General features: G+C 42.1%; 3 protein-coding genes across 3 annotated transcripts; 2 read left to right on the top strand and 1 right to left on the bottom strand.

The window, feature by feature from the left end:
• Positions 1-912: 912 nt before the first annotated feature.
• On the top strand, positions 913-1,701 carry LOC139215355 (gap junction beta-3 protein-like). Its single transcript, XM_070846296.1, has one exon. The coding sequence runs from the start codon at positions 970-972 to the stop codon at positions 1,699-1,701; it is 732 nt and encodes a 243-aa protein (XP_070702397.1). The 5' UTR covers positions 913-969.
• Positions 1,702-3,188: 1,487 nt separating this feature from the next.
• LOC139215872 (transmembrane protein 54-like) lies at positions 3,189-12,551 on the top strand. The gene is made up of 8 exons (XM_070846907.1): positions 3,189-3,201; positions 3,941-4,164; positions 4,993-5,052; positions 7,141-7,332; positions 9,163-9,309; positions 9,398-9,501; positions 9,569-9,708; positions 12,460-12,551. Exons 1-8 carry the CDS (start codon positions 3,189-3,191, stop codon positions 12,549-12,551), a joined length of 972 nt encoding a protein of 323 aa, XP_070703008.1.
• A 1,344-nt stretch (positions 12,552-13,895) lies between these two features.
• Positions 13,896-19,780, bottom strand: LOC139215236 (hippocalcin-like protein 1). Its single transcript, XM_070846137.1, has 4 exons — positions 19,678-19,780; positions 17,436-17,717; positions 14,947-15,052; positions 13,896-13,993 (listed from the first exon to the last, which is right to left on the bottom strand). Exons 1-4 carry the CDS (start codon positions 19,771-19,773, stop codon positions 13,896-13,898), a joined length of 582 nt encoding a protein of 193 aa, XP_070702238.1. The 5' UTR covers positions 19,774-19,780.
• Positions 19,781-24,319: the final 4,539 nt, after the last annotated feature.

Raw genomic sequence — 24,319 nt, 5'->3', positions numbered from 1 at the left:
AAAGTTACAGTCTGTGACCGTTGTTCCTTGTTCCTTGTTCGGTCAAACCACTGATGTGTCTTTTGTTGTTTTCTTGGACTTTGTTCCTTCTGTAGTCACCAGTTTCAGCACAGGTACCCTGTCACACTACTGTAAGAGGGAGCTGATAGTGTCATTGTTCTCGCCGTGTTAGTTCTAAGATAAATTGATGGTGATGAGGAGTAGTTGGAGGTTGAAAGGTGAATTCTGGGTGGATGCCAAAAGTGGCCACACCTTCAGATTATAGCAAGGAGGTGATTCTTGCATCCAGTCAGTATCAGGATCAGAGGAGGTCCCAGTGGAGGAGAGAGGTCGCCCAAAGCCTGCTGAACACACTCTCACAGTCTATTTCCCAGACAGGGGACACGACTGACTGACTGCGAGAGCTGCTCTCTTAAGGTAAGCTGAGAAATTTTACTCATGACTCTGTAAAACTCAACGTAAACTATAGTAGATATTCAGAGGCAGGATGAGACTCTACAAGTTTCATCTTAAACTTTCCTAAAAGTGTACAAGGCTGGAGCCGAGCGTTCCTCTGCACTGTGGAGGGTTTTATGTGTTGAGCAAGTGTTTCGTCAATTATTAAAGCCGTCCTTCTTCCAAGCGCAAAGCTTTGTAAGTAAGTGAAATGCTTTTAACTGTGACATTCAGGAGAGGGGATTGAGGTTTCATAGCTCTCACAGAAATGGTTTGACCAGAGAACAGAACACCTATCTAAAAACAGGTTACAGAATATTTAGCTAATTCAAGCTGATTATATATATATATATATATAAAATATATGTATTTTTTATTATTTCCCTCCTTTAAAAAACCTGTATTTCTCTGTATAATTGCATAACCCTGTTTCTGTCTCTTTATTGTCTTCTAGCAGCCCAGTTTATAAAGGTTCCTTCCTGCAACACTTCCAGAAAAGACTTTTAATCTTCTAAGCCAATCAAAGCCAAACCCATGGATTGGAAGTTTCTCCAGGGTCTTCTCAGTGGAGTCAACAAGTACTCCACTGCCTTCGGACGTATCTGGCTCTCAGTGGTCTTCGTTTTCCGGGTGTTGGTCTTCGTGGTGGCTGCCGAGCGGGTCTGGAGCGACGATCAGGGACACTTTGATTGCAACACTCGCCAGCCGGGTTGCACCAACATCTGCTATGATTACTACTTCCCCATCTCCCACATTCGCCTCTGGGCTCTCCAGCTCATCTTCGTCACCTGCCCTTCCTTCATGGTGGTGCTGCACGTGGCCTACAGGGAAGAGCGGGAGCGCAAGTACCGGGCCAAGCACGGCGAGGACACTCATCTGTACAACAACCCCGGCCAAAAGCATGGCGGTCTGTGGTGGACTTACCTGATGAGCCTCTTCATCAAGACCACCTTTGAGATCACTTTTCTCTACTTGCTCCACTACATCTATGACAGCTTCAAGCTGCCCAGGAAGGTCCAATGTGATGTCAGTCCCTGTCCTAATCTGGTGGACTGCTACATAGCCCGGCCCACCGAGAAGACCATCTTCACCTACTTCATGGTCGGGGCGTCCGTCTTGTGCGTGGTGCTCAACATCTGTGAGATTTTCTACCTGATTGCTGCCCGCATGGTGAATCTCAAACATCGAGGCAGCATCCACACGTCATCTAGAAGGATCCACCCTGACGTGGACTGTGACGGCTGCAAGTCATCGCTGACGTCATAGTCGGAGACCCACAATAAAGAATTTCTTCTGATTGCACTAACTGATTTACTTTAGGGCAGCACTGTCTCCCAGTGAGGGTATTTCCATTTCAAAAGTAATTCTAAATATGACTTTATATGTAATATCAATACATTGACACAAGTGTAATAAGTATTTCAGCACCAAATGAAGGCTGAATGACTTTGGCTGCTGTACATCATGAAGTAATTGACCTTTATCAAATTATTATTGTTCTCCTACTGTAATTGCGCAGTTTCTCCACCTGGTGGCACTGAAGGCATGCTACACTGCTGCGTGGAGGCTTCAGAGAACATGGCAATGATCCCTCCTAGAGTTCAGTGGCTTTGACGTTATACATTATTTTGATGAGATAATTCTGCGTTCCCACAATATTCCTGAACTACAGCTTCTGTGGTGCTCTTTTGTCACTTTATACCAACGTTACATAGAGTGACGTAATCACAGAGAAGTTAGTCAAACACTGTCTATTATCATTATTATTATTATTATCATTATCATTATCATTATCATTATCATCATCATCATCATTATTATTATTATTATTATTATCATCATCATCATTATTATTATCATTATTATTATTGATAGATTACATCAAAAGCATTTTTATAGTTTTGCTGCAGATTTAATGGTAGCATCAGGTCATCAGACAGTAAAAAAGCACAGCTGTCTGTCATGTTTTTCCAGGTTTTGATCCAGGTGTTTACACCGGAAGTAGCATAATATTCAAGTCCATTTATGTCCAACATTTTAGTGCAGAATACACCTTTATGTGTACAGTCAGCTGACTGTGGCGTGGCCTGCACTGACGTATGAGGCGCGTTCACACGTTTCTCTGTACTCCCCCCAAAATCAGGGAGGCGCTAACAGGTGCACCTGCACTCACTGCGTCAAGGTGCCCAACATCCGGGTACATACACGGGGAATTAGCGTCTTTTTTCAGAATAAAAGCATGAAATGTTTTCTCAAAGAATAAATTGTTGTTGGAGTGTACGTATTGGAGGATCTGGGGAGATGTACAAGTATCGAAGTATTAATAAATAAACGACAGATCGTTACTGAACTATAACCTCGACTTTGGTCATTTTCTTCATTTGCTCAAACAGCTGCACTCTTAACTCAGTTCATGCAAATGTCCCCATCTTTCATCCTCTGCATGCAATTTGCTTCAGGAAAATCAATTACTGGGTTTGAGAAACTTTTCAAAACGCCACTCTTACAGATTGACATGTCATTGACAGCGCGTGCTCACCAAGCTTCATCACTTTTGATCCACTCATAGATAAGATGAGATTTTATTTTGAAGAATTAGAGCAGAAGTGTCCCTATGTAAGTGTGTGTGTGTGTGTGTGTGTGTGTGCAGCTGACTGCCTGCAGACAGTGTGGGCTTTAGTTAGGACAGAAGAAGGGACTCTGATCAGCTCAGCGACTCATCGCCTGTTTAAACGAATGGTGACTGAAGAGAGATGGCAGGTTCAGGTAATGGGCAGCATGGCCCGAGTGTTTGTGTAAATGCTTAGAAACTGGTGACATTTGTTTGGTGAGTGTTTGTGTTGGTGTGGGTGTGGAGTGACACCCCAGCCTGGAGGTGATGAACTAACTGATGATTTGTTGAGTAATGAATACTAATCTTTTTTTCTTACATAACTACATACAAAATTGGAAATAATGGTTAAAGTCTGTGAGGCTCAGTCGTGATTGGGAATTCCCCAAATATCCAGTTGTGAAATTGCCAGGGGTCAGAGGGCAAGTTAAAATGGAGATGTGCCCCATTGTACACAGAGGTGGAACTCATTTCTCATTTTCAGGGGTTTGGATTAGAGTTAAAGCAAGTTTTGTTTTTTAATTTTATGACATTTGCTGTGTTGACTTTTGGGTGTAATTCAAAAATGTCGCTGTTGCGCTTGAATAATTGTTATGTCTGTATTTTACCAGCAACTATAAATTTAGCCTGTTTATCCTTGTTGCTCCAGCTTTGGCTTTATTTCAATGAAAGTAAAATGTAGTGTAACTCTTCTATATGTTCTCTTAAAGTCCTTGTTCTGGACATTCTGACCAGCCTCTGCTGTACTTATGTGTTTAGCAGCTAATCATTAATACAAGTGACCCATCTGCAGTGGTTCTGACCTTGCAGTTGTGTCTCTGATCAATACTACATGCACAACATGGTGGAAGTTGTCGCTGCAACTCCCTGGTGTGTATGTTTCACTGCCTGGAGCTTCTCCTCCTGCCCTTCCCTCCTCAGGAGTGTGTTGTGCCAGCCTGGAGGAGCCCAAGACCCTGATGAAGATGGGTCTGAGCATGGTCCTCATTGGTCATGTTAACTTCCTGTTGGGGGCACTCGTGCACGGCGTGGTGCTCCGGCACATCAACCTCCACAAGCAGGCCCGGGCCATGGAGTACGCCATCTCCAACGTGTTCGCTCTCACCTCGGGCCTTGTGGTGAGTGCACAGACGTTTGAGCTTCAGACTGATCCTGGAGCTACTTTGGTGCCATTTCTATGAATAGTATGAGGTAAAAGTCAATCTTACAACAGACCAACAAACCATGAAGGAAAAACATTTCCATCAGTCAGTGCTCCCCTCTCACACTCTGCCCACCAGGGCTGTGGTTTCACCCTGCAAATCACAAGTTCCAAATGCATCCACACCTTCAAGAAATGTGCCCTGAATTGATCATTAAGTAGTATAGAAACTTCTATGGGCTTATTCTACAATATCTTTTCTAGTGCTATGAAAAACTATTTTGCAATAGTATCCTTAAGTGTGTGTGTGTGTGTTTAAAGTAGCTTCCTTTTAAATCACAAAGGAACCTGATGGGAGTAACGTTACTGACAAACTTGACAAAACCTTGAAGAAACCTCTCTTTGAATACATGTAATCTCTCTCATGTGAAAAGGCCGACAAAAGTTGCTTGAATCTGTCACAGACTCCTCCGATGATCTCACGCTGGTAAGGCCAGCTGCTGATATGAATAGGATGTGAAGTTAAAGGGCCACTCTGAGATGATGATTTTTTTTTTTTTTTCTCTTTAAGCCTTGCAAAAACACCTTTCAAAACACACTGAGGTACTTGAAGACATATCTGGCTTGCCCGTAGTGACGGCACAGCTGTGGTGTTGAGAGAAATCGCCTTTAGGAGCCTCGACCTCGAGTGTCGTGGCTCCGGATGAGAGCTGCATGCCGGGAAATCTCATCATTCTTCATGCTGTTGTTGTAACTGAAGCAATATTGACTGTTCTTTTAAATCTCATCTGTCTTGTCCCTGCAGGGAATTGTTGTGGGCATCCTGGCTATTGTCCTGTCTAAAAACAAGAAGAGTAGAGGCCTGGTTAGTGTCGCTTATGCTTTTCTTCTTTTTTTTTTTTTCTTATTATTTGAATGTTCTCAAGAAGTGATTTTTTTTAAAGAAACATTCAAAGCTGAACAGGAATCTGACAGTGCTGCTGTAACTCCTTTCCCCTGATGTTTTCCCTCTCCTACTCCTCTCATTGATCCCCCTCTACTTTGCCATGTCTGTATTTCCAAGGCTCGTTCTGATCCGTCTACCTGCGCTGCACACACACTCGCTTTCTCTTTGATATTTCCAAGCTTTCTCACACTTTATTCTCAGCTTTTGTCTCTTGTCTTTTTAGTCAGGGGGGTATAAAAAAAAAAAAAAGAAAGCCCTTTGAGCTCCTGCATGTCGCCCCAGGTGTCTGAATCCAGCCCTGCAGAGCTGGAAGAGTGTTTTCTTTTTCTTCTTTTTTCCCCCTCTGGTCGCACAGCACGGCTTCTCCTCTGTGTTTATTCAGTCAGCTGTCGGGCTGCTCAGACGGGACTGACGAGGCAGCGAGCTGAACAGAATGAGTAAGCCCCGGCAAACCTGCCGAGATAAACCACTCCCGTTTCCTTTGTCAGTGAGAACTACCGTGAACTGGGCAAGGCAGCGCTGATGATCTGTCTCGTTATCTTATGCAGTCATTCAGGCATCACAGAGCAGGAATATCACGTAATTTCAACACTCCCTTATTTCATGTTAACAGAGCCCTTTATCACAAATGCTGGCTACTTACTACTGCTTCTTATCTCCCAGACAAATGACAAATTTCTATCGTTCTTATCAAGTTTCGACTTAACTCGTCACAAACTGATATTAAAAGTCCAGAGACTCTTTACCTACAGTACTCACCCTCTGCAAACGTCCTCAACGATAGGTTCACTGTTTGGCTGCTCAGAATGCATTTTATTACTGTGGATAGCTAATAGCTTTAGTTTCTAATGCTTTGTTACTGGAAGGTCCCATAAAATCCCATTACAGAACCAAAATCGACAACGAGTTAGTCCTCTTCCTGTCTGTGGCGAGCCCTATTCTCCTTACTGAAGACGTACAAACGGTTTCAATAGTTACATTTTTCTTTTTCTTCAATAATCTCCCAAACCAGCTGGTCACTGTAGTTTTCAGCAAACTACTTTCAGCTGCGGATTAATACGCATTTTGAGCCCCAGTGAGTATTTACAGCAGAGGGATGGTGTATGTGGGGTTACACTGACTACACGGTGATGAAGGAACATGTCCCCCAGTGCAATGTTGGCTCACTGATGTGCTTCTGGACAACAGTGGAGCTCTGTGACACAGATCAATAAGGCTATTTTATAAACTATTTTCATTATCAGTTAACCTGCAGTTTGTTTTGTGTAAGAAAAAAAAAAAGGGCCCATAAGCGACGTCTTCAGAGGTCTAGTTTTGCCTGATCAAAAGCCTCAAACCCAAATATGTTCGGTTTACTGTTTACTGCTGTTTGAGAAGGTGGAACCTGACAATATGAATATTTATCTGTGGATCAGCTAAGTGACTAATCATTCCAGCCCCGAGGACCAATTTATTGTCTTGGTTTTACATGGAATTTGTTGACAGTAGGGAAAATGACAAGCTTGCACTAACTGACATTTTTAAAATGTTTTACCTAAAGTGGTCCTGAAGTATGCATGCAAAGCATTTTGTTGGCTTTATTTTGCCATTCTGACCCCTGGATCATGTGCGAATGTAACCAAAGAAGTCAAAAAAAACACTGCGACAATGGAAAGACTTCAGTGACCAGCTGTTTTTAGGAATTAAAGTTCAATCCTAAATCCAAAAATGTAGTATTGCGCCTCCACTTGGATTGAAAAACAGTGACCAGAAAGCAGCATGTTCTAAATTAATACTTTCAAGTGTTCGTTTGTTTTTTTCATTTGCTTCCTCATCTCATGTTCTAAATGCTGCCTTAAATCTGTCACATTTGCTCTGTTTGTATTAATATTGTTTATTCTTTGCTCGTCTTTCATCTGTTCACTGCTGGAGATGCCCCAGTTTTCCCAGCTGGGAGCATTAAAGCTTCCTATCAAGCTTTTGATCCCTGATTGTTTTTCTCGCCTTTCCCTCTGTTCCCTCCCTCAGACGTGCTCACTTTTCGCAGTCAGCCTGGCTGCAGCTCTCATGGCGGCGGCTTCAGCCATCGGACTCTTCGTGTCCGTGGTGAGGGCCGTCATTCACGGCGGCCGGAGCCTCCTCACTCACTGCCGCTTCCCCGATGCCATCAGCTACTCCAGCATCACCAACGAGTGCCCTTTTGACCCCACGCGCATCTACGTGAGTGTGTTAGTGTGTACGACAGATGCTGAGATTAAGGCACGAGCTGTGACCTTTCCTTGCAGCGGCTGCCTCTTTAGACAGCTGACCATTGTCACTGCAGCATAAACACAACCGGGTGGTGTGGCTGCACATAGGGTGTGGGAGGCTGAGGGAGTGCGAGGCTGGATGTCTGTCTCTTCCGTCACTCAGTCAGTCACACTGTGCAGTCGGTGGGCAGGTGGCAGAAACGCTGACTTGAGCCTGTCGGTCCACTTCAGGCTCCGTCCTGTTCCAGTGTGCTACAGATGGACTGTCAGGCCTGCTCAGCCTCACAGCTGCATTCACACACAGCACAAGCTTGGCATTTTAGCCAGCGCTCTGCAATTTGCCTGTTAAGTGACCTTTCTCTTAAGCTGGATTTATACTTGATGCAAGGGGTTAATGGCAGTGCGACGTAGACACAAAGTGTAGGTTTGCAAGTTACAGTTCAGAGTTAAAAGCACAAACGCAGCATTAGACAGATGTATGACCCCAATGGCAACTGTATTTACGTTCCTGCATCCACGTTATGATTCAGAGCGATGGTGGGAAGGTGTTTACAGCATCTTTTGTCATCCACTGTGACAGAAAGTGGCACTCAAGGCCAGACTAGGTAGCACTTTACTTAAAGTCCCCATGTTTAGCATTTGTGAGTACGTACTGTAATGTAGTTGTAGTCAGATAGAAGTGTTTATTAATGTATCTGTCAGCAACTGACGCCTTCGATGGGTTCCCGTAAGTGGAAGCTGGTGTGCAAACAGATAATGAATGACAATAAACAGTTGTATAAATATAAAATATATAGGAGAAATTATAGTTGTAAACCAATACTGTACGTACAAAAACACCTAGAAATACACTTATGTTGGCTTACAACTACATTATATTGTACAATAAACCACTTCTTAAATACTGACTGCTTACAAATAAATATAAATAAATACAAGACAAACTGTTCTAATACCGAGGTAATGTTAACTGTTCACTGAGGTAATTGCTGAGATTGCAGTGACAACGCTAAAATGTTAAAAACGGGCAGTACTAACAGTCAAGACGATCCAAACTCCAGGTTAGCCGCACTTATTTTGGTAGAGAAAATTAAGGTGTTCAGTATAATGCACATCCAAACTGCTCTGTTTTCCTGCAATGAAGTTTTTTCTTTTTTGTAATTATTTTGGGTGTTCTCATGTTTGATTTTACCTTCCAAATAAAGTTTGAAAATGACGTCCCAAAGTAAGAGTGAAGTTGTAATAAACTAGATCTATCCAGACAGAGTCGGTAGAGAAGTAAGTAACTTTGTTGTGGTCCACGGAGACTTCAGAGCATGCTGTTCACTCAGAGTTGTCTATTACCTGGGGAACTCCAAGATGGCTGCCGGAGGGCGCATTACATCACCTGAAAGAGTGTTTTTGACAAATATTCATAGTTGCTTAGAGGCAGTAATGATGGTTATTTTTTGTGCTTCCTGTATATTTCATCATGAATTCCAAAGAAAGCTCCAAACTTGTAACTATAAACTTTAATTCTCTTTGTAGTCGGCCAAACAAATAAAGCTCTTTTCTTTTAATTCCCCCCCCTGTGCACTTTTACTTTGATAAATTCTGGCTCTGCATATTTTATTCGCAGTGCTGACTCTCCTGTGCAAACTGAAATTCCCTGATCCACAGCCGTTTGACAAAAATAAGGTTTTGCATCGCAACTGTATCCACACCGGAGCCCTGATTATGTCAAGCTGCTCTTGCCTCAAATTGTGTTCTCTGTGGTCCAGCTGGTGGTTGCCACTAACGCTGCTCCTCCATCCCCCTGCAGAGTACCACTCTGATCCTTTGGGTGCCTCTGATTGTGACTTGTGTCATCCAGATGGTGTTTTCAGCACGGTGCTGTGCCGTCTGCGTTTCATTCCTGGGTCTGCCTTGCTGTCATTTCAGGAAGAGAACCAGAGACTATGGCAGAGCGGTGAGATTTCAATTCAAACATGTACTGTACTGTACTGAATGAATCCTGTAGATGGAGAATAAGACTTCCTCTCTCTGTGTTTGCATAGGTCAATGTAGTGAGGCCGATGGAGGACACTGCTCCCTCTCCCTATACTGAACCTCTGAGAAGCAATGATGAACCTCCAACACGCTACACTGAATTTCCAAGACGGTATACTGCACCTCCCAGACAGCAGCACCGACCCACCCCTCCGCAGCATCTCTCCCGTCAGCATCAGAGTCTTCCTCCCTCGGAGAGGCAGCCTCTTCGCCAGCCGCACAGAGAAAGGTCAGACAGAGAAAGGCAAGAAACGAGGGTTGGCAGCCAGCAAAGGGCACCGGAGCAACACCAACTGCTGGAGAGGGGAGCGCTGGAAAGGTCCAGCTTCTGGATTTAGCCATATTTGACATGTACTTCTGTGCTGTGAGGGTATTACTGCAGTTTTACCCACAATACATCATGCTCACAACCCTGCCTGTACTTCAAAAGTATGAAGTGGAGAGCTGGAGATGTTTTATTTAGCAGTGCAGTGGGCCTGAGCCCAAACCCCATGTATGAGATTTCTGACCTTCAGGCTGTTTGCAGTGTGTGCAGGATTCCACTTATGGCGAGTGTGTCTGTTCTTGTATTTTTTATGAGGGTCAAATTATTCACATACGGATAGACGGACGAGGCAAATCGTCCAAAGTGAGGATGTGTTGCCAAGCCAAAGATTTTGTTAATTCAGAGTGAAGAGAACAGTTTTGGCAAACGCATTTAGTCACTTTCTTGCCGGGAGTTTAGTTAGAAGATCGACACCACTCTCATCTTGGTGTGTTAAGTATGAAGCTGGAGGTAGGACATGCAGACTTGAAGCAGGGGGAAACACCTAGCTAGCTCTGGAGCTCACTTGATTCTCAGGTTACGTTGCAAGTGTAAAAACAAATTGTGGCTTTACTGAGGATTATGTGTTAAGCTATTTGTTGGCCGGGAGCAGCGACAGTCGGGGAGTTGCTTTGCTCAACTTTCTCACTGACAAGAATCCAGGAAGTCCCTGAGTGTCACAAAGACAGCTTGTCATTTTGATATTTTGTTTTTCTTCTTTTTTTTTTTTCTTTTTTTTGCTGGTAGGTGTGTTCTTGAACTAGGCCAGTGCTTTATTATTCTAAGCTAAGCTAATAATCGCCTCGCTCTAGCTTCACATGAGAGTGGTATCAAACTTCTCTTCTAACTCATGGCCTGTAATGTTGAACTGTTACACATATAATGGAGCCATGTGATGAAGAGCCTTTTTTTTTTTTTCTAAAGCTAAGTCAAATGAAACAAGTTTTATGATAAACTAGTGCACTGCATCTTTTTGTATTTATTGTCTGAGTAAATAAAGTTTTTATTCATAATTATGCAGGTGTTTGTGTTTTGTGTGTGAACTCTGTCACAGAAAATCCCTCATTTTAAGACGTGGCCCGACAGGTATGACTGGTTACACTCTGACACGTGTAGACACACTCCCCCACGTCCTGTCGGCTCAGTGTGAGTAAGGACCTACACTACACCTTGACAGGCTACAGCACCTCAGTGTAGGACAGTAACGTTCAGCTGTCAGACCAGACATTAGCCTTGTGAAATGCTCTGCTCCGTAATACATTCCTGAATAACCAGAAATAAGGAAACAGTCCACACGTGCAGCTTTGAAACACATAGGTATATTTCGCTTTCAGGTCCAACAGAACAAACATGACATCCTCACGTGAGGTTTTCATGCAACAGAAAAATAGGAAGGAGGGAAAGGGAAGTTAGGAAGAAAGAAAGAGGGGTGTGTAGTCATCCAATAAAGGTACCAGTTCATCAGAGGCAGTGAGAATAGAAAAGGGTTTAACTGTAGTAGATCAGAGGGTAGCAACTGTTGTTCCTTATCCTACCAGCAGAAGGCAGTGACACTATAGGATCTCCAAAGCAGAGGTGCAGCTGGTTAGGAAGCTCCTGTGCAAATGTTTGGTACGAGTTAACCTCAGGTCAGTCATAATGTCACATGGATGCAGTTTCACCAGCACGGCTCTCAGACTCTCATTAGCAGTTCAATTTGCCACCAATGAACATAATAATTCAATTTGTGAGGTAATGAAATGTTCGGCAACGCACTTGTTGAGTTGATTTTAAAAATCAATTGTCAGTTAAGCCTGGCGTGACAGAGGTTCTTCTTCGACTAGTGAGCGTTGTGTTTTATCTCCTGTGGCAGACAGATATGTTCCAAGTGTGATGGGGGCGGGCAACAGCTTTATTCCTCACTAATGAAATGAAGCCTGTCTGAACACGCTTTGTGGAACGCCTAACTTGAATATCAGCTTTGCTAAATATTAGTGAAGGAAGCATGCAGACCAGGTTAAAGTCCTGCCCTCACAACTTTTTAATCAAACGACCAAAAGAGTAATCATTATGCGGAATCATTATTGATGCACTGGCTTGCACGCAGGACCTTAAAGTTCTAGATGGTAAAAGTTGTAGGATGATGGTAACTTCAGTTGTCAGATACATTTAGTTGAGTAAAAAATACAATATTTCCCTCTGAAATGTCGCGGTGCAGAAAAATGAGTAGAATAAAATGAAAATACTTCAATCTTAAAGACGTTAACAGACGTTGACCCTATAAAAATAAGACATTTCACTGTAACGGTGAAATATTTTATCATAATCATCCTTCGGTGAAACATTTTGATTGAATGGAAAATTTTTTTTTTTTGCTCCCAATTGTGATTTTTTTTTTTCTTTTTCGCCCAATGCTTCGCTTCACAAACAGAATTTGTGTTGTGTTTAACCTCTGAAACAGAAGATGGCAATAGTGATCTGACAATTAAACCATTAATACAGGAGAGTGGTGCTGGTGTTGCTGCAGCCAGTGGCTCTGTTTACACATGCGCGGCATTTCAGACTTTTTACTTTGAAACACGTTCTCTTCGATCCAGGCTGTGTTACAAACCTCTAATATCTTGTAGTTTAAAGTCTTGTGTTCCATTTAAATCCGAAGAGACTGATCTAATGCCGCGTCCCCAAGTGTTTCGCTCGCTTTGTGCTCCGAATATTAATGAAATATGTTGATATCAATTAAGGATTTCTGTTAGTGCTCATGTAAACACAGCCACTGGTCTCTGTCAGATCATTACACATCTCTGGAGACCCTGAAAACCCCTAATGAGAACAAGTATCTGGACTTGCCCCTATCTCCTGAAACATGTCCCTTCATCTAACTGCTCTCTCAGCAGACTAATCCAGGAGGTTATAAAAGCATTCAGCTAGAGAGTGATGAATGAGCCCTTAGTGAGTTCTCTGTCTGTCAGAGGAAAAGATAGTGGGGATGGGGAGGGGTTGGGGGGGGGTTGTCCCAAAGCAAGACAAATATTTAATCTTTTCTGTCTCAGTGCTGACGAGGCTGCGGAGCTACAAAAAAATACCGCTGTGCGTTGACTTGTTGTGGGTTTTGTCGTCGTCTTGGTTCGTAGGATCATGCAGAATAGTGACAGGTTACAGCTATCTTAAGTTTACTGCTCGTTGTTCAAGACCTTTAAAATACTTACAAATTAAGAAACAACACAACATGATAATACTGTAAAAGTCAGCCTCAAGCATACAGTGCATATTCACATGCACACACACGCATTCAGACCAAATGCACAGCCATACCTTAGAAACACATGGCGGCTCAAACGATATGTGCTACTGGTGCCATTGATCGAATCCATCAAAGGATCCTCTCGCTTCACTTAATCATCGCAGTCGCCAAATCCCAAACAGACCAACATCCACTCACATTTTCTTTGTCTCTCTCTCTCTGCCACTGTAAACTGGAAACATGGTCATCTTTCACAACATATCAAAGTAAGAGAATAAAAATGAATAAATTAAACAACATGAAGGAGGAAAACAATATGTACAAATGAAAAAAAAAAAAAACATTTAAAAATCAACAAAATGCCAGAAGATATCAATAAAAACCTAATGGGATCTTAGGCCTTCTTTTTCTCAGCGAAAGATCATATAGCGGTAAAATCCCAATAACGACCCCCCACCCTCCCACCCCAACCACCCGTTCAGATCAGACCAGGAAGCTACGCTACATAATACTGCCTTTCAATGCCAGAGTGTGCACCATACATGAAGACAAACGTACTTCATCTTATGATATACATAGACGTACAGTATGTACATGATATACATGTGTGTTGGAGGATAATCTCAGCAATCCCCGCCCTGCAAAAAAAAAACATCCACACTTTGTCACAAGCTCCCTGGAAACCGAGAGAGAGAGAGAGATACTCGGTAACATTAGCGGACGCCACTGTCGACTGATCAATAACGTTAATGCGTGTCTCTTCTTTCTTCCCAAATACAAAAATGAAAGTAAAACGACAGTGATGACTTCTCTTAGGCTCTTTAAAATCCCTCCTCCATCCTCGCACACAACCACCAATTACAAAAAAAAAAAAAAAAAGTGATATGAGAGACGCGAACCATCATGCACTGATTTGAGTGACTGTTTCAATAGCAACAGATAGGGTGAGGAAGAAAGGGTCGTAGCAGGGCGTGGGGGGGGCTCAGAACTGGGAGGCCGAGCTGGGGTCGCACTGGAGTAGCCGGACGATGGAGGGGTCGCTTTTGGCACCTTTGATAAACTCCTCCAGGGACAGTTTGCCTGCAGGACAGATGAAGACACAGAGGAAAGAAAGCCATTATTTTGAAGGAATACGACCGTTGTTACATGCAAACTACAAATACAATTCTTCATCAGTTTCATCCTAGATCACATAGGCTGAACTAATATTTCTACGTATGTTAGCTACTGGATGTGTGAGGCGTGGGTGCTGGATTATGAAAGTACTGATTTCTTTTAGTGTTGACTGAGTAATAATGTAAAGTAATTCATTTTTCAACAAGTAATAATTAATAAGTAACTGATGCCCAACACCAGAGACGTGGGAGCCATCCAATAAACAGATAAATCACACGGTTCACACGGAGGGAAGCTTGGATATTCATGTGGGATAAACGACTTATTGGATCTTGGTTGAAAGGCATGTGCACTTATTCTATAAATAAAAAATAAAATATGAATAAAATAGACTTTATGTCCCAATTTCAGAAGTCTAGAAGAGGAAAAGGGTGCTTGTTCATGTCTCAGTGACAAAGAAAATGAGTTCCAGTGTCCACCATCCCTTTCACTGGGAATTACGTTACATTTAGTTTGGTAAAAGAGGAAGTGCTTTTGTGAATGTAGACGATGCAGATACATGGTGGCTGTTCACATATGAAACATTTATATCAGCCCCCCAGCCTTGGAAATGAGAAAACACTTGTTTTCTTTCTGTCTTATGTGAAGGAATATACAAGTATATCTGATGCGTTATTTGTCTGATAATGTCTCGTAACCCCACAGGAGAACGTTGAGCATGAAACAGAAATAAAAAGTATATATATTATAATATATGATGTAGTTCTGTATATATTATTTAGTATATAAATTCTTGGGTTTCCAGTAAATTTCAAAGGTAATCTTCAACAAACTGCCACATTCATCCCCCCACTGCTCCCTCACTCTCCCTCTCCACAGCATATTCATCGTTCCATGTTGCCATTTCCTCCACTCACCATCATTATTAAGGTCCATTTGTCTGAAGATCTTATCCGTCCTCTTCTCCGGCGTGGATTCGTCCTCTGGCATCTTCATCACAGATGACACCATCTTGTAGATGGCCTGATAGATGGAGTGAGAGGGAGAAAGAGAAAGGAGGAGAGAGACAGGGTGAGGTGGGGGAGAACAGAAAGTGAATTCAAGCCAACAGGGACCCATTACAGACTCAGCAGGACAGAACTAAAACCATAAAATAAAGTCACTGCAGCTTTCAAGATGCTGATAAACAAGCTTTCTCAAGTCCACACGATTCACTGACATCTGTTACTCAGATGCTAAGAGCTGCTCCCTGGGCAGCTTTTCCACAAATACCCACGCAGGGTCTGTATGGCTGTAGAACCACACCATCAAACCGCAGCGACAGCAGTGGCTCAGCAGGGTGGGAGGGTGGGTGGGGGGGCTTACAAGCGGAGTCCACTGTATCGATCTGATACATCTTTATCTGTTGACTGATGCGAGCGCCTCCCGTCCCCTGATGGCATGAAAGTAACCTCTGCAAGTGAGCGCAAGTGAACAGCGATCTACAGTCTGCTTATTAAAGCACCCGCAGCAGGGAAGGTCTCTTCATAAAATAAACCCTCTGTGCTTTTCACTACTATAAAACAAGAGTTCAGGTATTCCTTCAGAAAAGTGTGAATAGTTGGGTGTACACTGAAATATATAGAAACCTCATACCAAAAGGCAATAAGGCTGCTTCTCACATTCTTTGATAATGTGTCTCAGTTATGTGATGCAGAGAAATGTACTAAAATGACATGTTTGCAAGCACAGGACATATATTTAATATAATCTGCTATTTCTCACGTCATATATCATTTAAATGAATATTCATGGGACAATAATGGAGGACCATGTAAAGCGTTCTGTTAACTGGTCATAACAAGCTTTTCTAAATGCAAGCATGTTTCCCCAAAATGTTGGACTGTTTCTTTAAACACTGGGTAAACTCCACTCACCGAGGAAGCCCATTAGATGCAACTGAAAGCTACATAAAAAGCTAGAAAGAAGATTTCAGATATTTAGTCATACTGCAGCCATGAATATGAGAACATATTCTCATATTCTCTTTCAATATTACCATTTTTTTACAGATCAATCAATGACATTTACATTTTCTTCTCGTTCGTCATTAGGAACGAGCCCTTTTGCCAGATTAAGTCAAAGAAAGCTTTTTAAAAGGCAGGAAAATGTTTTGTGGACACCTTGGTGGACATGTCTGCTGATTAGGGTGAACTTAAGGTCTGATGTCTAATAATGAGGTGTAGAACAAATCCGACTTCCTCTGTCATCACAAGCTCTCTCTCACTCTCACTCGGTGTACAATGACACAATGGGCCTCTCCTCTCTCATCCAACGGTGCGTAACCTCAATGAGCTTGAAGATAATCCCAGTATTCTGCACACTCAGGGATAAACTCTGGTTAAATTTAACTTGCTAATCCATGAGAAACCACACACACACGCACGCACGCACACACACACACACACACACACAGAACATAAAGCGAGATCCTCATATCTCCAATTATGAGTCTCTCTTAAGGAGTGACAGGACTGCGTACGGCACTAACGTCCTACCGCTCTCAAGAGTCCTGATGCAAACTGTTGCCTGTGCCGATACTGCAGTCAGCACATTAAGTGCGCCTTCTATTAGCCTTCGTGCATCGGTGCTTGAGCTTCGTTGCACACACTTATACAAATGTATTAAACATAATTTAATGCGAGCTTTAATCATAAGCACTCTCTCCATCTAGTCCTGTTAATGGGAAAGTCTATATGACTGGTCCAAATAAAGTGCAGTTTTATGCTGCAATCACAATCCTGCCACACGTGTCTCACCTTCAAACTAACGTGTAACTGATGTTTGGGGTCCTGTGCCGTATATATTAATCTGTCTGTCTGTAAAAGGGAATTTTACACATAAAGGTCTGTTCATGTGTAATGAGGATTCATGCTGATTTTAACATTTAGCTTAAAGTACTCCGGTGTATAAGTACAGCCTCACAGAGCCGCCAGTGTAGCTGTAGAAACTGATGTGGATTCTGAAAGACATGTGCACTGACCTCACGGTAAAGGTTCAGTCCAAAGACTTAATTGGTTCCATTATGGGAAAAGTAGGATCATCTGTTTTTGGCGTTTGACCCAATTTCAGGAAGTAAAAGAAAGGATATCCCAGCCGTAATGAGATTTTGGCCGCTGATCATTTAACTGCTGTCTCTTGTGAGTCCTCCAGCTTCAGTGGAGTGCAACACTTAACTGCCAAAGTGGCCTTTTAAAAAGCTTCAGTGTGAGACTGCTGGTATAATGTGCTTCATGACACCAAGACACACAACTACTACAAACAAAGTTTTCAAAAGAGAATATGACCCCACATCCTTTTCATCGTCATTGGCCCAACTCATCCCTAGCCCCCCGCCAAACTTCGTTACCCAGGGTCCCTTGCTCACCTGTACAATCTCCAGCATCTCGTCACGGCTTATGTAACCGTTTCCGTCCAGGTCATACATGCTGAAGGCCCATTTCAACTTCTGCTCCAGCTTGCCCCGTGATGTCACGCTCAAGGCGATGATGAACTCCCGGAAGTCTATCGTTCCGTCGCCGTTGGTGTCAAAAGTTCGGAAGACGTGCTCAGCGAACTTGGAGGCGTCACCGTAGGGGAAGAAATTGGCGTAGATTTTCTTGAACTCCTCCACATTCAGGGTTCCACTGGGGCAATCCTTCAAGAAACCCTGAGGAAAAGATGACATGAGGTGAGACGGGGATGAGAGTAAGCTCTTTAACAGTCTCTCTTTCTTGTCTGCAGGACAATCTAATCTAATGATGCTTCCCTATGATACAAGTGTTACACCAATAGACCCAAATAAAACCTCAAACCTGAAAGCCAATTGAGACTTTCAAGAATGAAATTTCTGTGACAACTTCAACCAGTAAATGTTTCATTCATGCAATGCTCCATTCTGAACAGACTGAAGAAGCTCTTTCACTAAAGGGCTTAGTCTAAGGTAGTTGAAGGCAGTTCATTGTGTCTGAGAAGAAAAGGGAAGTAAAAGTCACGTCAGTCTCGGGTTTTGTGCAGCAGAAATAAAGCTCTCTCTTTTTTTCTTTTATAAAGGCCTCTAAGATAGAGACAGGGCGGTAACATAATCATTGTCCCAATTGGAAGCCTGGAATTACTTACTACTCACATCAACTATTCACAAAAGTGAAGGTGGGAAGTCAACATGGTTCTGTTCCTAATAAAACTTTTTTCATTGTCGGTTTTCTGCGACAGAACTTTTAGCGAGGCTTGGATTTATTGCCAATAAATCTCCGAAAAAAGACAAGCTAGATAAATTCTCACACACTGCAGGCACCTCAACATCCTGTGGAATATACTATTCAGTTTATATGACATCTCCAGCATCCTGGAGCTGTTAATCTGCTGAGAGCGAACATCATCATGATCACTGTCAGTGTGAAGAGACCAGAGGTCAGGGAGGTGATGGTTTAACATGCACAGCTCTTATTCAGGACAGCTCTCACAGCTGTTCCAAAGGTTTAATCCATGTATAAAGACATATAGCCATTACACAGACACACATGAGTGCAGACAAGATGAGACCCATCCTACTGGGTCGTACTAAGACTTAACGGACTGGGAGCGGCTGCTGACAAACATGGTCAGACTCAAGGCCTCTGTCAGTCTTACTGATTACTGTTGATACATATGCTGGAGAAATGTTTGTGGATCGGCACTGAACATGATGCTGTGCTTATTACCCTAAAACGTGGTTTCACATGTATCTGTATTATTTGACTCAATATAACAATTTGTATTTCATTTATTACAGATACAATTTTTGATCTGTGTTGACAGGTGTTTACCAAAGTGCTGTTTGTATGAGCTCTGCAATCGCTAAAGTGTTAAATTATCTGTGACACGTATACATTTGTAGCAACACTGGTATACTATTGACTTTTAAACTCCCAGTTATCACAGACATGTTGATATGATCCTCAGAAAGTCTCAGTAACTTAGTTACTGTGAATGATTGCTGCAACCAAACAGTGAAGTTTTTTAAATAACTCAACTTTAAAATCAGAAAGTGGGAATTAAAGGAAAACCTTTAAAACATTAACAATGGGTCAATGAGTTGTTCCTGGTGATGAACCCACTGGGAATTATTACCTGACTTTGCAGTTCCCCTGCAAAGCTTTTTAGCCTATTTCAGCTAATTGTTTTGAAGCCTGCAACTGCAATGTTTTGGTTCACTGTCAACACTTTCCCTCACACCTATTTCCACCTTTTTCATCAAACAAGCTCTAATAAATTCACTGTACACTACCTACCCAGCACCAAACGACTACCAGTGAAAGATAGCGACTAGCTAGTTGGATAGTCTCAGGAGTTTCAACTCCCATATAGTTGATGTAATAATGTGTAAGCAGCATTTTGATGTTGAAACAGGTCAAAGTTGAGCTAATTTTCATCTACTTTTTAAACTGTGTAGTTAAATCTATTAAAATATATATCTAACAATGCCTCAACATACTCAAATAACGTAAAAGTAGTTCAGGTATATTACATGAGGATATGCAATTAGTTTCTTTCCACTATTGAATTTGTAGTATTAGTAATGCCATTACTATGACTAAGCTGCGGGTGGTACCACGTGTGACTGGCTGTGTGTACAGTGTGTGTCTACGTACCTTGTACCACTCCTGCAGCTCGTGGTCAGAGAACTCAGTATTCTCCCGGAGGTCCTGCAGCATCTCTGGCCGCAGCTTGCTGTTCTGTTTCCCCATGGCAACGGGACAGGACTCTTGGTTTCCTTGACAACAACAGTGACTATAGCACTAGCCAGGCTGCTTTTCACACCTGTCAATCAGAGATAAAGAAATGGGAGGTCAGCAACAATTAAGCATGGGGGAGGAAGACCTGGTGTGACAAATGACAAACGAAATATAGTTGGTCAGCAAACAGTGGCGCATCACTGAAGTCACTCAGCAACAGACAAAAATCACGAGGGATTAAGCGGTAGGATACCTCGAGTAACCTAGTTAAACACAGATGGTAAAAAAGATGCTTTATCTGTGACGAGTCAGCTGTAACACACAAATTGGGTTTGAGCAAATTAAATCACCTTGAAAACAAAGGAAAAATAAAACAAGGAAGTTCCCTGCAAGACGTTGACAAATCGAATTTGACAACCTGATTTTGTCCACTCACACAGTGACTTTGTGAATTTTTTAATGAAATCAAAGTGAGCCTTGTGACAGTAGTGTGTCCCAATTCCCTTGACATGGGATGTTATGCAAGTCTTTAAACTGCTGCATCACATTCGTAAAACATTAAATAATCCCGAACACACCCCTGTGACGTCAAGCGCCAGCAGCTGATCACATTTCTGGGGTTTATCTGGCCAGCTGTATGTTTGTGTGTCAAACCAGTTGTGTATGCGTGCATGTGTGTGTGTGTCCAGATCTCCTAATCTTCATCTCAGCTCAACCTGCCTGACAAAACACAACTGCGAAACGAGATCTATTCTTTTTTTTTTTTAACCTCACAATACCATTAACATACCCATTTATAATGATGTAATTAATGTAGTTTTGATGGTATTAATAATAACAATAATAATAATAATAATAATAAAAAGTATGATAAAGTTTTACAGGTTAAAACTCCCTTTAAAAATACCAAATATTTTATAACCTATTGATCTATCCATTAATTATATTATGTTCGTGGTAAAGAACTCCTCAATTTGTACCTGAATTGAAAAATGATGGTCTTACTAAGTTACAAATTAGGGGTTCATATCATGTAATGTCAAATTTAAGTTTAAAAAAAAAACTTTTAAACCACCCATGTAGTCCATTAAAATCTCTCAATATTTTACAGACCTTTCATTTATCCATTAATTATTTCCTTGTAGCAATTTCGAGTTAAAAAAAACAAACTTTTGCTTGTTAACTTCGCTACCTTTTACAGGACTAGAGGGCTAATTAGCTGGTGTTCAACCATCGCAGTTCTTGCTTCTGTGTGTATGTGTGTGAGAGGTGATTTAAATTACAGTATCACTGGGGCTTCAACGCCCCCGATCAGACTTGGCTGACCTGGCTGACCTCCGCTATCCTCAGTCACGCTGGGTAATTAGACCAACAACTATGTGTGTGTGTGTGTGTGTGAGAAAGTGAGAACCAGCACAGGCCTGTTTGTGTTTATATGAACTTGAGAAAGTCAAACAGTATGCGTGATGCATACGAGGGGGGCTGTGTGGGTGGTGCAGGTCTTCACCGCCGCCTGGTGAGCTTCACATACACAGAAACAAAACCCACACGTCCGGTCGCCTCTTTACTCAGCTAATAAAATTAGACTCATATTAAGTCACTCACCCTGAAGGCGTTAGACTAAATGCTTGTACACTGACAGTGATGCTCGCAGCCAATTCTCAGGCCGCTGAAGGGAGAACTGTTGCCGTCAATTATGATTTCCTTCTCTCTGTTTGGGGACTGGTGAAGGCTGCACACTCAGAGGATTAGGAAACAATACAATGGGCCATTACCACGGTGTAGAAAACTGTGGCTTACATCCAGACCGTCTCTGAGTATGATTTGCTGAACTGTATTTCCACCTGCCATTAAAAGTTTCTTATTCTAAAAACACAACAAAATGCCAGTTAATATCATTATAATTCTGTTTCTTAGTGCCGACATGTTAAAACTGGACCTGCCTTATATTCTACTGTTAATGAGGCACGACTATTGTTCACACATGCCAGGTTTAGCTGTTTTTTTCTGTGTCCCCGCACAGCTCAGTGGTCTGTAGCCCTTCACACAATCTAGGCACAAAGGCAGACACAAATTAATTTCTCCTCCAGGAGTAATTGAATTGCGTCTACAGACCTGCAAGCTATATGTGAAATCAGCAGGTCTCGCTATAAACTAGTAATCTGTGTGTTTTAGTGGAGTGCACAGAACAGATGGGGGTGCACCGCTGTGTCTCAGATGAGTGTTTGGAAAACACACACCAGTCACACACACATTGACGCAGACACTTTTCAGTACCTGGAGAAATTAATAATAGCCGCCCACGCTGTCCAACTGTCATTTGGAGAACACAGACACAAAACAATCTGTACCTCGCTCTCTCTGCCTGTGTGTGTGTGTGTGTGTGTGTGTGTGTGTGTGTGTGAGTGTGTGTGAGTGAGTGTGAGTACTTGTACAAGCTACATAGTGAGAACCAAAAAAAGTTTTCAAACCAGCAGAGTGAGGACATTTTGGGAAAGGTCTGTTTTAAGGTAAAGCTTAGGATTAGGTTTAGTTTAGTGTTGGGGTTAGGCATTAATTTGTGATGGATAACATTAGGGTAAGGGACAGGGGGATGCATTACATGAATGTCAGGTCCTCACAAGTGTAGAAGTACAAGATTGTGTGTGTGCATGCACGTGTGTGTGTGTGTGTGTGTGGGGGGGGGGGGGGGTTGTGTGGAAGCAAAAAAGCTCGGAGGAGAGGATGAGATTTAATTGGACAGACAAAGATTCTGTAATTAAAGCAGCTAATGAATGCTTCCTGGTGACATGCAGACATACACAGTAAACCATCACCTTAATTGGCTTGTAGCAAAAGTGAAAAAAAAAGAAAAGTATTAAGCATATTATCCACAAATAATGTGGACTGTACTGCTGGAATACTTCTACCATTAGTTGGGCTGACATAGCACCAACACAGTCAGTTAAATTTCTCAACCAATAACCAAAGAATGGTGATGATCGGACCCTGCCATTCAAGCGCTGTACATTTGAATTAGAGGTGAAAAAGGAGAAAGTTTTATCCGGAAAGAAACTTGTGCTAAAATATAACGTAGTTAAAATGAATCCCGTCACTAGGACCTCATGTAGTGTATGAAAGCTTTGTGTTTGTGACGATAAAGTTACAAATCTATTGTAACTACAGCCTCACAGAAAGGATATTACTCCTGTTAAATACCTGCAAATTTTCATTACATTGTTTGTGCCAGCAAACGTCTCTATCAGACAGGATTCATGTTATGGCTCAACCATTGTTATTATGCAATTATGCTCTGATCTGCTTTTTTGTATTGACTAGCGCATGCGGCACCCACATTACCACTAATACTCAACAACCCTCAACAATTAGCCTGTTGTTTCATGCTCTTAACTCCTAACCGTCACTCTCTCCTCAGTGCCCACTGGTGAAACAGTATCTTCGAGTGGTAGTCCAGTGATTAAGCATAGTACTTCCATACAGTTGGGGGACACAGAAAACTAATCCAAACTGAGCAGCGAAGGCTGAGATAGCCTGACTTTTACTCCCTAGTATGGGTCATACTTCAAAAACACTGGATCCTGTTTTTCCCATAATGCAACTCGATAGTAGCTTTTCATTAGAAAATGACCCCGGTGACACCGCAAAGCTCCTCCAGAGCCACAGAGGACATCATACAGCTTCTTTTTTACAGACTGAGTTAAAGCCCTAGCAAACTGACCTTTATGTTCAAAATTGGTGGAGTGACCCTTTAAAAGAATACATGGTTTTAAATATCATTTAACATATGACGTATAATAAGTAAGACATTTCCTATGTGGGAGTCTAATGTTCTGTTCTTTCAGCCAGGTAAGATGATAACTGCTCCTTAACTGACCTCAGGTTGTTTTGTTCTTGTCTGAGCACCAATAGGTTTGTTTTTTTTTTCTTATATTTCAAACTACAAATCCAGCGTTTATTTATGACAGTGCACATCTTTATCTTCACGTCTTTCTCTACTTTAACGAGTGTTATTATGCAGAAGAAGCAATCTGTTCAGTCATGTGTGTTACTTATTGGTTACTTGGACTATAAACATGACATAAGTATAAGTAGCTGTGCTGCTCTAATCATTGGCTTTTTAAGAAGAGAGCAGGCCTTTGTGGCTGAGCACTGATGTGACCCATGGATGTTGAACAGCATACAGCGTTGTCATGACTTCTCTTCTTTTCAGTGTTATCGGACTGAATAGATCAAATTCTGATTTCTGATTCTGTTGTTTCGAAGCCACTTCTGTTCTCATGGTTGTGTGTGGGAGGAAATGCTTCTTTGGCTCAGTTGCACCTCTGCTAAAGCTAATTTAGCCCATAAGATACACATAATGTATCAGATCAGACAATGAAGGAAGTGTCACCAAGAATGAACCATGCCTGTTTAGCACCGCTGCTGTAAGACTGTTTTAAAGAAGTGGGTGCAGCCGTCGGGTTGTCACCCATTGGTGGTTTTTTGGAATCAGAGGTGACGTTTGTTTGACGAAGACTGCCCCTGATTGGTTTGTCACAATTAGCTCATCTGGATCTCC

This window comes from Pempheris klunzingeri, chromosome 16 (assembly GCF_042242105.1).
Source record: "Pempheris klunzingeri isolate RE-2024b chromosome 16, fPemKlu1.hap1, whole genome shotgun sequence".
NCBI lineage: Eukaryota > Metazoa > Chordata > Actinopteri > Acropomatiformes > Pempheridae > Pempheris > Pempheris klunzingeri.
Note: the sequence above shows the minus strand (reverse complement) of the source record. Positions and strands in the feature narration are given on the sequence as shown.

Bases quoted from the DNA above. Each gene is read 5' to 3' on its own strand.
- LOC139215355 (XM_070846296.1), top strand. From the start codon at position 970: ATGGATTGGAAGTTTCTCCAGGGTCTTCTCAGTGGAGTCAACAAGTAC.
- LOC139215872 (XM_070846907.1), top strand. The intron at 5,053-7,140 runs GTTAGTGTCGCT...TCCCTCCCTCAG, and splicing joins ACAAGAAGAGTAGAGGCCTG to ACGTGCTCACTTTTCGCAGT. The intron at 9,709-12,459 runs GTCCAGCTTCTG...GGTCTCTGTCAG, and splicing joins GAGAGGGGAGCGCTGGAAAG to ATCATTACACATCTCTGGAG.
- LOC139215236 (XM_070846137.1), bottom strand. From the start codon at position 19,773: ATGGGGAAACAGAACAGCAAGCTGCGGCCAGAGATGCTGCAGGACCTC. The intron at 17,718-19,677 runs GTACGTAGACAC...TCTTTTCCTCAG, and splicing joins AGCTGCAGGAGTGGTACAAG to GGTTTCTTGAAGGATTGCCC. The intron at 15,053-17,435 runs GTGAGCAAGGGA...TCCATCTATCAG, and splicing joins AGATGCTGGAGATTGTACAG to GCCATCTACAAGATGGTGTC.